General features: G+C 39.7%; 2 protein-coding genes across 2 annotated transcripts in view; one reads left to right on the top strand and one right to left on the bottom strand.

Moving 5' to 3' along the window:
• Positions 1 to 7,874, bottom strand: part of LOC122676785 (translation initiation factor IF-2-like) — a 29,917-nt gene extending 22,043 nt beyond the window's left edge. Inside the window, exons 1-2 of the mRNA XM_043876360.1 lie at positions 7,857 to 7,874; positions 6,801 to 7,428 (exon numbers count right to left, since the gene is read on the bottom strand). Of these exons, the coding sequence (XP_043732295.1) occupies positions 6,801 to 7,428; positions 7,857 to 7,874 (646 nt within the window). The remainder of the gene's footprint in view (positions 1 to 6,800; positions 7,429 to 7,856) is intronic.
• IL12RB2 (interleukin 12 receptor subunit beta 2) overlaps positions 6,716 to 14,130 on the top strand; it is a 79,813-nt gene continuing 72,398 nt past the window's right edge. The window contains exon 1 of the mRNA XM_043876032.1: positions 6,716 to 7,112. The gene's annotated coding sequence lies outside the window, so the exon portion shown is untranslated. The remainder of the gene's footprint in view (positions 7,113 to 14,130) is intronic.

Genomic DNA, 14,130 nt, shown 5'->3' with positions numbered 1-14,130 from the left:
AAGAATCTGCCTGCCAATGCAGGAGAAACAGGTTCAATCCCTGGTCCAGGAAGGTCCCACATGCCACAGGGCAACTAAGCCCGTGTGCCATAGCTATTGAGCCTTGCTCTAGAGCCTGAGAGCTGCAATTACTTATCCCATGTGCCACAACTATTGAAACTCGAGTGCCCTAGAGTCTGCGCTTTGCGGCAAGAGAAGCCACTGCCCCACAACCAGAGAGTAGCCCCTGCTCTCTGAGACTAGAGAAAAAGCCCAGGCAGCAACGAAGACCCAGCACAGCCAATAAATAAATAAATAAAATTATTTTTAAAAATCTTAATAGTTCTCATCACTTTGAAGGAAGACACTAGAGATATGAAGACAGAAGTATACTGTTGTAAAGTGCATGCATTATACATTATTTGAGGGTAAGCTGAGATAAATTATTAGTACATATTTGTAAAAACTATCAGACACGTGAAAGATGTTCATAGTCAAGGATATATGGTTTAAAGCAATGAAATACCATTTCTCATCTGTTACATTGATAAAAATTACAGAAGATAGATAGTGTTCACTCTTAGTGATGATGCAGTATGCCAGTAGGAGTATAATTACTATAGTTTGGACAATAATCTGACATAATCCTTTGCAGTGAATAAGCTCAAACCCTTTGATTCAACAAGGCACACATGAGATTTTATTACACACAAATAAAAGCACTGTACACTTGCACATGTTTATATTTAAGAATATTTTTATTTTGGTGAGTATGTTGTATTTTTGCTTGGAGGAAAACTGGAAAAAAACTGAATACCTATAAATAAAAGAAAAATTTACATAGTATGGAATACTTGTAGCTATTAAAAAATGAATAGATCTATTATGTATGTTGTGGAATAAAGTTTATGCCATGTGGTAAAGAAAAACAAAAGATTGATAGATAGATAGACTGACTCAATTTTTGTTTAAAGCAGAGAAAAGCCCTATCATACATTTATATAGGCATGAGGAAAAATGTGGAAAGATTCTCACAAAACTATTACTTTAGGGGGAGAGACTAGAGAGGAGAGGACAAATTATTAATTTATCCTATTATTACTCTACTGTGTTTAACTTAAAACAAAGGATACTTAATTGAGATTCTTTCTGTCTCAGTATTAACAGAGGTCCTGTAGGCTAAAATCAAAAACTCTAATGTTAATACATCACCCAGCAGATAGCGATGTTTCAGACCAATAACTTCTGGCATTTCACATTTTTTTTCCTTTCCAAAGTGGAGCATTCATTGCTCCTGTTCCACCACTTTATATTGTACGTGAGGGAGTGGGGTGCAGGTAACATGTATTCGGGGATTATAGGTGGTAGACCAGAGAAGTCATCGCCAACGAGGCAGCCACTACTGCTCACTACCCAGAGAACTTGGCTCTGAGCTGGATACATTGAAGGGACAGGATGGGAAGCTGTCTCACTTCAGAAATCAGAGAGTATTTTTTATATATGGGAAGCATAGAGCAAAGAGATACTTGGAGCCTAAAAGATGGAAGCAAGAAGATCAAACCAGTCAATCCTAAAGAAATCAACACTGAATATTAATTGGAAGGACTGATGCTGAAGCCAAAGCTCCAATATTTTGACCCCCTGATGCGAAGAGCCAGTTCACTGGAAAAGATCCTGATGCTGGGAAACATTGAGAGCAGGAAGAAAAGGAGGTGACAGAAGATAAGGTGGTTGGATGGCATCACTGACTCAATGAACATAAGTTTGAGCAAACTCCAGGAGATACTGACGGACAGCAAAGCCTGGCATGCTGCAGTCCATGAGGTCACAAAGAGTAGGACAGAACCTAGTGACTGAACAACGACAACAAAAGACTGATACAGAAAAAAGAATATTAATGCTCACCAAGCATCTATGTTCCAGAATGTCCTTCACTGAACTTTCATTGAGCAAAATCACTGCAGATGGTGATTGCAGCCATGAAATTAAAAGATGCTTATTCCTTGGAAGGAAAGTTATGACCAACCTAGACGGCATATTAAAAAGCAGAGACATTACTTTGCCAACAAAGGTCCGTCTAGTCAAGGCTATGGTTTTTCCAGTGGTCATGTATGGATGTGAGAGTTGGACTGTGAAGAAAGCTGAGCACTGAAGAATTGATGCTTTTGAACTGTGGTGTTGGAGAAAACTCTTGAGAGTCCCTTGGACTGCAAGGAGATCCAACCAGTCTATCCTAAAGGAGATCAGTCCTGGGTGTTCATTGGGAGGACAGATGCTGAAGCTGAAACTCCAATACTTTGGCCACCTGATGCGAAGAGCTGACTCATTGGAAAAGACCCTGATGCTGGGAGGGATTGGGGGCAGGAGAAGGGGATGACAGAGGATGAGATGGCTGGATGGCATCAACGACTCGATGGACATGAGTTTGAGTAAACTCCGGGAGTTGGTGATGGATAGGGGGGCCTGGCGTGCTGCGATTCATGGGGTCGCAAAGAGTTGGACACGACTGAGCGACTGAACTGAACTGAACTGAACTGAATTGATAAACTAACTAACTTAAATAACTACTGTGTGATTTTTGTGTAGGAATGTTTGTGAGAAACCTGTCTTTTATGTGAATCACTCTCCTCTTTAGGAGAACCTACAATACACTTTCTCTTGAGCCACAAAAGTTCTGCTTCTGATGCCTAGGTTACAAGTTATTACATGATGGAATCTGTGAATCCTGTGTATCATGTCTCTTAGATTTAGCTGTTGAGAAAAGCAGAGTCAGACTGTGAATCAAATTTATGTTGTGTGGGACCCTGTGGCTATCAGTGTTTTAAATTTGTCCCATGTCTCATTTTACTTTTTGATATTTATTTCCATTTAACAAGGCTTCTGGCAACCTAAAAAGCTCTTGAAAATGCATTGCTCCTATCCAAGACATGGCATCTTTCATGTGGTTTGTTCATCTATAAACAACATCTGTGCTTGCTGAATGTCAGTTGTGGGAAAGTTACAACTCTCCATTTTAAGAATCTTTGAGGATTACTAATAATTTAAGTATTTTGCACTACAATGTTTTACGTAAGCCTTTCAACAGATGACAGTACAATTATATTTAGGGGTTTTATTTGGGTCCTGTAAATGTATCACTTTGGACAGATGAGTAAAATTGATAACTAATCAAAAACTTTCAGAAATGGAACTTTGCGAAGTGAAGTAGTAAGGATGAATAATTCATTTTAGATTCTAATCTCCTTAAAATAAAAGTTTAAAAATGTATGTCTGAAACTTCTTACCAAGTTTAACTGGTGCCAACATTTGTCTGATGCACTAAATCACTATGTTGGCAACCATTTCAATATTTATTGACAAATGACACTCAGTTATTCATAGCACACTGTAAGTATTTTCAGGACTTTTGGTATCAACAATGAACCAAAATAGACATTTAAAGGAATGGAAAAATACTAGAAATGGAAACTGAACTAGTATTTCCTAGAAAAGTATTTGTCATTGTGGTTATTCACTTAATTGAGCTTTTGATTTGCAAGTGTATCATCTAGCTCTAGCTACACAAATGGCCACCTCAAATCTACAGACTTAAAAATCATCCTAATCATCATACATGGATAATTGGTTTGTATGTCAGGTTCTTGCGTCACCAGGCTTTCTTCATCATCTAGGGCTTGTTCTCAGAAAATATAGAAGCAAAGTTTTCTTTTCTCTAACTAGACAGGTAACCACAGACAACCACCATGTATCTACTAGGGAAACTCCCCAGATAGTAAAAGAAGAAGAAGGAAGAAAAGGAAGAGAAATGAAGAAATAAAACAGAAAGATATTGACTGATGGTTAGATTCCATGTGGAAGGGTCACTGAGTTACTAAAAAAAAAAAAACAAACAACTACTATATATAATTTTCCAACTATTCTTTTTTTAAAATTCTGTTGCAAATTTGAAGATTCAACATCACTTATAAGCCTGGTTGGTCACAGGGAATGAGATTTCTCCAGAACAAGTCAGTTCAACTCAACAAATATTTGTTGAGCCCCTGTTCTGTACCACTCACTGTCCCAAGTGCTGGAGATAAGGGAGTAAATAAGACATGTGGTCCTTGCACTTGTGGAGCTTATAGTAACAAGGAGGATTCAGGAAGGAGGGGAGTACCCCTGTTATTAGTAACTATTAACACAAGCCTTCCTTCAATATTTAATTGAGGGATATATTTAATTGAATGATATACTGATGGATTTAGAAGAAGATGATTTCTCTAATAATACTTATGTAAGATTAGCCATCTTCTGATTTATTTGCTTCTTGGGAAAAGAGAACAATGAAGGTTATCATTGTTGCCTGCATCTTAAAGTTTCCTCATAATTTGTGTTGCTGCTTAACAAATTCAAGTTCTTTCTCCATTACCTCTCATCTGTTCCCCTACAGAAAATGGCTCAGTGCACTGGAACACCATCTTGTGTCTGACTCAGCAATTTTGTAACATGCTGAAGTTAGAGGTTAATAGACTAGTGGCTTTTAAATATTTTAGTCCGTGCATGGCTTTTAAAATTAAATGGATTTGAGCATATATCCCCAATATATGTTCAGTTTTTTAAATTAACTTATAAATTTTATATATACATAAGTATATTTTGCAAATACACAGTTACAACATATATATTGTAAAATGTACACTAAAATATAATTTTAAAATGAGATAGAATAAAATACATCTTGATAATTTATTAACAAAATAAAAAGCCTTTCTTCTCACTAAAAATAAGAGAAAAAGAAGCTAATTCATGAATTATACAAGCCTATTATTAACATTTGGTTACCATAATTTTACTACCCCAATACTGATTAGTTGTCCTTTCAAACTGAGTAGAAGCTGCTCTATTTTCATACTTTTAAACAAAGGGTTCAAAATTCACTCACTCAATTGAAAGATTGAAACAAGATATAAAATACTTGTTCGTAAGTATTTTAAAGCGCTTTTTTGTAGGTGACAGATGAAGTTACATAATTTTTAGCAAAAAAATAAAGCCCCCAACAATGGTGATATTTTGAAATATTTGTTTTCAAATTTTCTCTTTATAGCACTTTCTCCCTCAGTGTGAAAATGTATATTTATTTGAAGGGACAAACAAACCTTGTTTTTTATTTTTTTCCAGAAGAGTCTATTAGGTAACATACTACTAAGAGACATACCGTTACAGAAAGATATGCAAGTTTAAAATATTTGCCTTCTTTGGTAAAAAATTAATAATAATAATTGAATTCTTTTAACTTTTTGCAAATAATTTTCACAGTCACTATCTCACTACACAGTGATGTTAAGATTCTACAATTTAAGGGTTTGTTTTTTATCAAAATATTCACATAGACAAATTGTTGGAGTGTGTAAACTTCAATGTCACAGTCTCAGAAAACTAATTGTACACTGTCAATTCTAGGATGCACACTTTTCATATTTAACAGCTCCAAAATTGGTCTTATGCCTACCACCCAAACAGTATGGTGAGGTAGTTAACTTTGCACAGGCTGAGTGAGCCTGGACTGGTTTCAGAGGAAGGGAAGAACATCCCAGGGGTAACAGTAGGATGTTCTTGTAAGAAATGTGGCTTTCTTATATCACAACACAGATACCATATGTTGATATGATATCAATATCAACACTCATATCACAGAGGATGATATCAGGTGAAACCCAAAAAGTGATCAGGAGTGTGATCATTGAATGTGAAGGTATCTTAATACTATTTTTAACAAATTTATTTTTTTCTTTTTGAATGAGCAAGAGTGACAGATAATAAACACATATGTCTAATCAGCCTAAAAGGGGCGTTTTAAAAATAAGAGTGTAATTACAAATATTCTAAGTGACAAGGAAGCATTATGTCATAAGTTTTATGGGACAGTTCTTTTTATTTCTTCCTAAGTAAGTTAAGTCACTCAGTCGTGTCTGACTCTTTGCAACCCTGTGGACTGTAGCCCACCAGGCTCCTGCGTCCATGGGATTCTCCAGGCAAGAATACTGGAGTGGGTTGCCATTTCCTTCTCCAGGGGATCTTCCCTACCCAGGGATCGAACCCAGGTCTCCCGCATTGCAGGCAGACGCTTTAACCTCTGAGCCAAGCCCCTATTTCTTCCTAGTATATATAAAAACAAAAACAAAAAAACGGTCTTACAGTTGAATTCCTAGATTCAGTGAAATATTGTCATAAGTAAAGTCACCTCTGTCATCGCCTCTGCATTTTGGGCAGTTTTCCCTCTTCCCTCACAGCCCCACTTACAACATATGGAACATGGGATTTTCCTGATGGTCCACTGGCTCAGACTCCAGGTACCCACTGTAGGGGGCCCGGTCCGATTCTTGGAGGGGGAATTAGATCCCACATGGCCCAACTAACGATCCGCATGATTCAGCCAAATAAATAAGTGTTTTAAAAATATATATATGGATCATGGGACCATTTAGGGTCGGGGTCATGCCAACTATTAAATGTACATTTTCCCTTACTTTTTAGTTACCAAACACCAGTGAAAGTTCTAGTATTTTCTTCCTACATCCAGTCTTTCACACAGCCCCGTTTGGAAACCGCGGGTGTCGTAAGCGCTGGGCAAGCACAGAGGAAGAACATCTCTGAGGAAAGTTCTCTAAAGCGTGTCAACGAAGTGCCGCTTTCCTGTGGCAAGAACACGATTCTGTGGTGCCTTTCACACCCTGGCGCTTACTTCACCTCCCCAGCCCAGTGAGCCCTCGCTCAGGCTGATGAGCCAGGCTTTCCTACCCGCGTGTACCGAAGGGGAACCAGAGGTGTGGAGCGGTAATTACCTTGCTCCGGGACGCACGGACACAGCTCGCCCGGGAGGAACCCGCGCCTCGCCGGCCGGCTTCCACCGCTGACCGCGCAGCCGCTTGCCCTCTGCCGACTGTCCGGGCCACCGCCACGGCCCGGGCCCCGCCAGCCTCGCGTCCCCGCGCGCCCGGGCGCTGGAGCACCCACCCCCGGGCCGGCGGCGGGGTAGGCGCCGGAACACCCGCGCCCGGAGCGCACTCGGCCGGCGCGGCACGTGCGGCCCACAGCACCCCGGCCACCGGCTCCGCGCCGCCCCGCAGCGGGCCCGCGGGCAGGCGACGCGCGCGGTGAGTGACCGGGGCTCGGTGGGGTGGGGGCACCAGGGACCCCGGGGTTGCGGGCCTCGCTTCTCCCGTGGAGGGGGATTGGGGGACGACCCCTCCTCACCAAGGTCCTGGCGGGCTGTTCGCAGGAGGGTGCCGGGTTGGGGTTGGAGGTCAGATGGAGTGGAGGGGGGCGCTCAGATTCATCCTCCACTGAGCTTGCTGAATGGTGGGCGTGCTCAGTGGAGGATGCGCGGGTGGCTTGTGGAAAGGGCAGCGGGCACCCCTCTAGCCTTGGACAAGACCCACGGGAGTGACTCGGGGCTCGAAAGCGGACCTTCTGTGATTAAGATATTGAGGAATCTTAACTTGGTCTTGCATAGGGGTGAATTCTCCTTTTCTCCGCAGCACTTGTTTGGGGCCTCTGTAGAGCCAGAGTCTCCACCTGGCCAGTCACTAGCAGAATGCTCTGGGGCTAGCCGCCTGGCCAGACTCTTCTCTCATCTGTGAGATGTCTCTTTAGAGAGGCCCATTTCACCTGGTTGAAGGGCACTAAATAAAAGCATTGAAAAAGATTATGTATCCCTATGATTAGATCTCAGTTTTATGAACAGCTATCCAAACCCATGCAAAAAGTTTTTTCCATGATATAGCCTAAAGAACAGGGCAAAATTAGACTTTAGCCTTTTAAAAAACTCTAAATGTTTGTTATAATCCCTTCCATGTATGTCCCGTGTGAATAAAAATCGTTGAGCACCTACTATGTACTTGGCCCTTGGGTATCATTGTTATACTCTACAACTCTTTAAAAACCCAGTGAACCAGTTATAAGTATTCCCATTTTACAGATGTGGAAACTTTTACACTTTCACACAGATAGTGGGTTACAGGTTTCTGGCTCCAGACTCTGTGCTCCTTGCCTTTGCATCTCTGACTCAGAAGAGTATATCCACTTCCACTTGGGTAAACAAACATTAGATTCTAGTTCCCATTAGCAAGGAATGGTACAGTGCCCTATTTCTGTGTCCAGCGTATAACTAAAAGGACCTTTGTGGCTGAGAGCTGACACTCTACCCCTCCATTTTTATGTGAAATTCTCAACTCATTACTGTCACTTTCTCGGGCCCAGAAGACTGGTAAAGAGTTTGCAACATTCTTTTATCATGTATCATGTTTCTTCAATGTCATGATGTTTACATAAATCCCCAAATTTTGGCAAGCTCTTAATCTTTCCTGCATTAGAATTGAGTTACAGTGTAGAAAAATTCTAAAGCACATATGAGATTTTTATGGGAGAAAAATCCTATAAGTACAGTAGATGTTGTACATCATTTCTCAATTGTGGACTTTTTGTTGTTGTTGTACCTGCTTTGTTCTTTGGCCAGTTATTTGTCATCTTTGCAATTATACTTGCAACACTGCTCTTAACTTCTGCTTGTACATTTGTGTAGGCTAAATCCCAAAGAAAGAAAGCTAAATCCCAAAGAAAGAAAGCCAAATCCCAAAGAAGCCTTATCCAATTTCCTTTGTCCTTGGAACATTGTGGTGCTCTTTGCTAATGGTAATGATGTTTTTTAAGTATGTATTGAAAATCTGTTATGTTCAAGACATTGTGCTCATCATTGTAATAAATATAAAGAAATATGTCTCGGTTCCTGTCCTCAAGTTAAAACTGTTTGCGTGCATGCTCAGTCGCAAAGTTGTGTCTGACTCCTTTGCGACCCCATGGACTATAGCCTACCAGGCTCCTCTGTCCATGGGATTTCCCAGCCAAGAAAGCTGGAGTGGGTTGCATTTCCTTCACTAGGGGATCTTCCCAACTCAGGGATCTAATCCGCGCCTCCTGCATTGCAAATGGATTCTTTACGACTGAGCCACTTTGTCATAAATGATAGGTGGCATAAAATCACCTTTTATGTAGCAGATATAGGATCTAGTTTTAATTAAACTAATCCTTCAGTGGTGAGCCAGATGAATGGACCAAGAGAGAGGTCAGAAAGCAAGACTGTCTAACTTAATTCTAGCAATGTCCTTGATAAGTAAGTGATATTATCTTTTTTCTTATAATAAGAATAATAATGGATGATAATATTTACTGAGCTCTTGCGATATACCAGGCACTTTGCTAAGAGCTTCTCATTTAACTCCCACAATAATCCTGTGAAGTAGGTGCTATTTTTATTTTATAATTGAGGAAACTCAAGCATGGAAGGTAGTTCTAATTTATCTAATTCTGAATTTACTTCTTGTTTTTCTTATTATTGTGATCAACTTGCAGATTTCTCCACTTGTAGAATAGAGATACCAATAGTTAACTTTATTTAGTAGGAAAGCAAATATTAAAAACTTTTTGGTAAATTTTGGTAAATTGCTAAGTAAATGCATGCCTATAAAAGATTATTATAAAAAGACTAGAATCTTAATTTACATCTCTTTTGCAGTAATATGCAGAAGAAAAGGAAAATATTAAGTAAAACATCAGGCAGAGATGCTGAAACATGAGGTTATTAGTGCAGAGGTTTGGGCTGAATTATTAGTTTATAGAAGAAGCCTCGAGGAGTATTGTAGCATGGTGATCACTAGACTTAGTCCCCCGAGCCCCCACCCAGAGTGCCTCCAATGATATTAAGATTAAGATAATTGTGAAATTCCTAGAAAACTCTTAGAACAAAGTAATAATAATGTGTTTTAATGTTTTTAATGCCTCATAGCACTCGGAAAAGACTCGGGTTGATGTTACAAAACTTGCTCAAATTTTACAAGATCCAAGGATAAGCCTGCCATTCCCATGCCATTGCCCACAAATAGAGACTTCAAGGTTGAATGTGTCCAAGGAGAGACCTTTCCAATAAACTAATGAAGAAAAGTTAAGAGAGAGAGAGATTTATTTAATTTTCTCAATAAATATGGATTGCCATTTTTCAAAGTTACTTGCAATGATGACACAAATAGAAGTGGAAAAACCAGGATGGCACCCAGCCCCAGGGTGGTCCTCTGGCCCCACATCCCATGCTGTTTTCAGAATACCATCCTCTCTAGGAAAAGATGCCTTCTTTTATTTATAACTCTTGAAGTATGCAGAGAGTGCAAATAGAGAAGGTTGTATTGTTGAAACTTAATTGAACAAGTGCCTTGAAAATTGTAGCCTTGTGGAGCTAAATGAAGACATAAAAAACATTGCAAATAACAACAGTTGATTTGAAAGTACCTTGTTTTTTCAAGACTCCATCCATGTCTTATATCTTCTTCTTTTATTTCCTTTTTATTTCTCTATTGTAGGAGTGCTTGTTCAATTTATAAGACAGTTCACAGTACACATGATTCTGCGGATGGGCCCTGATAAGATTCCCTAATATGTTTTAAATGTAATTTGCTTACACACAACGTGTCTGGAGCCTACCTGTTATGTCCAGTGTGAAGTGGAAATGAAACAAATAGGACTGAGAAATAGAACATTCTAGAAAAATAGGAAAGAAAAGCAAAGGGGATTGTTGTTAAGGAAAATGATAAAGAAATCATAAAGAGGGAAAGGAGAAACACTCTGAAATTTAAAAAAAAGAGAGAAAGGCACCCCTGAATTCAAGAGAAGAAAGCAAGAGAAGAAAGTTCCTGTACATGGGTAAAATTAGGACTACAGATGCTTACTGGTGAGATAAGCCAAAGTTCAAGAGAGCGTCAGCAGCTGCATGAGAAAGAAAAACAGGTGTGTGTCCAATTTGGCTCATGTAATGGTGGTTGGAACTGTTAGTTAAAAGAAGAAAAAGCAGAGGGGGTTGACGTGGTTACTTTCCTTCCCCTTTAAGCCATCTGAGATTTCCAGGTGGCACAGTGATAAAGAATCTGCCTGCTAATGCAGAAGATGCAGAAGACATGGGTTTGATCCATGAATTGGAAAGATCCCCTGGAAGAGGAAATGGCAGTCCACTCCAGTATTCTTGCCTGGGAAATTCCATGGATAGAGGAGCCTGGATGGCCACAGTCCATTGGGTCACAGAGTCAGACACAACTGACCATGCATGCATTAAGCCATCTGACGTGACATTATGAAGGGGCTGATTTGATAATCTGGGGCTTGTGGGCCAGGATTTGTTCATATTATGGCTTGGTAGACTTTTCAACAAATGGTAGTCTTAGAAGCAAAATGGAGATGATGCTTTGGGTAAGGAACTCTTTTTCGTAACATCACTTGCGAAAGACTTGAGGAGGAGAAGTTTGGCTCTAAAGGCTGAGTTTCAAGTTAGCTATTTGGTGGACTTTTCCTTTTCTACCCTTACAGTGGCATAGATCATTAGAGATGGATACATATTGTACATACACTGGGTTTTGTCCTTTGATCTTTGTTTGAGGGAAGTAGGTGATTCAACCTTCTGAACACTAAAGCATTAGGCACTGTAAGTGCTTTACTAGATGGGTATCATAAAGACGGGATGTAATGTGCATTGACCATAATGAGAGATCAACAAACAAATTCCTATTAGTATTAATAGCATTGTTCATATTAGTTCTAGTTCTAATTTTTTGCTGATACTATTGCTACTGATCAGAAGCAGCTGCACCTGCAAGAAGTAATATTGGATTAGAAATTGGGAGACCTTCATTCTGATCTGGATTCTGCTATTAATGTGACCTTTGGCAAATTGCTTCCTTTCTTTAGGGCTCAGTTTATCTACCTATAAAATGAGGGATGTAGAATATATGACTTCAAAAGTTTTGTCTTTATATACTGATTTGCCACCAGTAAGACATGCCTGACCGTTACTTTGCCAGCAGAAGAGAAGGATTTTGTACCCTGCCTCAGCAAATCAACTGGGTAATTAACGGTCTGTATTTGTAAGGCAGACAGCCTTCATGCAAGTTCAAAACAATCATTTTCTTGTTCTGTGGTGGCCCAGACTCAAATGTCAGCTGTTGGCAGGGGAGGGGAGCCGTAGGACATGGTTGTTATTAGCTAACCTTTGAGGTTCCTTCCTCCTCTGAGTTCTTAAGTTCTTTGAAAGCCAGGGTTAAGATTAACTAACATATGACCTTTTACCTAGTCTAACAAAACATACAATTTAAGTACGTTGAAAGTCATAAGTGACTTAGAAAAGAGATGCAAAACCTGGGTCCCGAAGGAAAGGGGGAGCTAGTCTCAGTGGAGTGCCTACCCTGTGCTGGATATTCTCGGGAGTCCATGACACAGACATATTCATCCTCCCAGTAACTTGGTCTAGGTAGGTATCCCTGTGTTCTTGTCATGAAGGAGTAAATGGCATCCTGACAGTTAGTAGCACACAGTGGAACTGAAACTCTCTAGCCTTTTTCTTTTCCACCATACCATGCTGCTCCTTGAGCTTACTATGGTGCTACAGAAGAAAAGCAGTGTGGAAGTAGGAAGAGTTCCTGCCTACATGAAATTACCACCTATGGTGAGGGTTTTTCCTAGCCTAGTCAAATATGATTTTGAAGTAGCTGCTTATTTTGTGCTTCTTCCTGGAGCAGTGGGGAAAGAGAGGCTCATGTAGGGGGAATTCTTTCTCTGCCCTCCTGCCAGTGATTGTATTTCTGGCTGGTCCCTGCCTCCCTCACTGAGACGTTGTTTTCACTGTCTGGAAACTGTCACCACTTGAGTGATGAGTCAATGACAGCACACTTTGATTTTCTGATTCAAGACAGAGTTGTAGTTTTAATATCGACCCTCCAGGCAGACTGTATGAAGGATGTTTACAGTTGATAGAAGGTTTCATTTTATTGGAAGATACCTCATTTACTTGAAGGTCTTTGGGGTTGTGAGTTTCTTATAAATGAAGAAATTGTTTTACCTGGTCATTCAGAGAAAATAAGACTGTTTGTGTTTGGATCAGTGTACTATGTAAACTCAAATCCTCTATTTTTCCTATTTCATATGTAGGTGTACATATATATTTCATATACATATGTACATTTAAAAAATTCTTATTATAACCAACTAATATTTTACTATTTGAAGAATGTTATAACTTCATAAGTTGCAATGCACATAGAAAAATAATACCCTGTGGACACCCTTTGCAGTTAGGAAGCAGAAACCTTTAATCCCTATATATCTGTTCATTCAGTTATCTTCTAGTTCAATCCGTTATTTCCTTTATGCCAGAATATTCCGAAGTTTAATGAAAACAAGCTAATTTTAAACTGAACTAAGATAGATACAACAAAAGGTAGCAAAATGAGATTTAATGTAGTTTTAATGTATTGTAGTTATTTTAAACTAACTAGAAGTAAGAAACAGAAAAACCATTTAAGTTTCATTCAGTTCAGCATGTGTCTTTTATTTTTAAACATCACCATCTGGATGTGGACAGTGTTGGTCCTAAATAGTTATTTTTTGGCTATGTGACATGAATCTTAGTTCCTCCATCAGGGATCAAACTTGTGCCCTTTGCATTGGAAGCACAGAGTCTTAACCACTGGACCACCAGGGTATTCGCAAGCACATGTCTTCTATATGCCACAAATTGTGGCTTCTGCCCATGAGGAGCTTGCAAGATAATGGAAGAGACAGGCAGATACCTAAAGAAATTAGTGCTACTTACTATGGCAGGTGCTACGATAGGAGGATGCCAGAATGCTATGAAGATACAAGTAGGATACAAGATACAGTCTGGCCAAAAGACATCAGTAAGGCTTGTCAGATCTGGCTACTTCTTTCCATCTCTGCTGCTATCCCTGTGGTCCACATCACCAGTATTGCCTACCTGGGTGTTCCCAGTTGCTTCCTAACTGGTCTGCTTGCTTCTGCTCCAGCCTCCATACATGGAGCCAAGACTAGTTTTTCTGTTTGCTTTTGTATTTGTGTGTATGTTTTATATAATTCATATCTTGTTTCACCCTAACTAAAACCCAGTTAAATAAATAAATTAAACCGCTAATTATACACAGTGGTTTCCCATTGATTGGAGAGTAAAATCCAGGCTCCTTTCCATGGCAAACAAATCCATGGCAGATCTGGCTCCTGCCTTCTTCTACAATTTCATTTCATATGACTCTGTACACAGTTACTTTCCCCAGATACTCTGACCTT

Source organism: Cervus elaphus, chromosome 20 (genome assembly GCF_910594005.1).
Source record: "Cervus elaphus chromosome 20, mCerEla1.1, whole genome shotgun sequence".
Classification (NCBI taxonomy): domain Eukaryota; kingdom Metazoa; phylum Chordata; class Mammalia; order Artiodactyla; family Cervidae; genus Cervus; species Cervus elaphus.
This window is presented reverse-complemented; position numbering and strand designations above follow the sequence as displayed.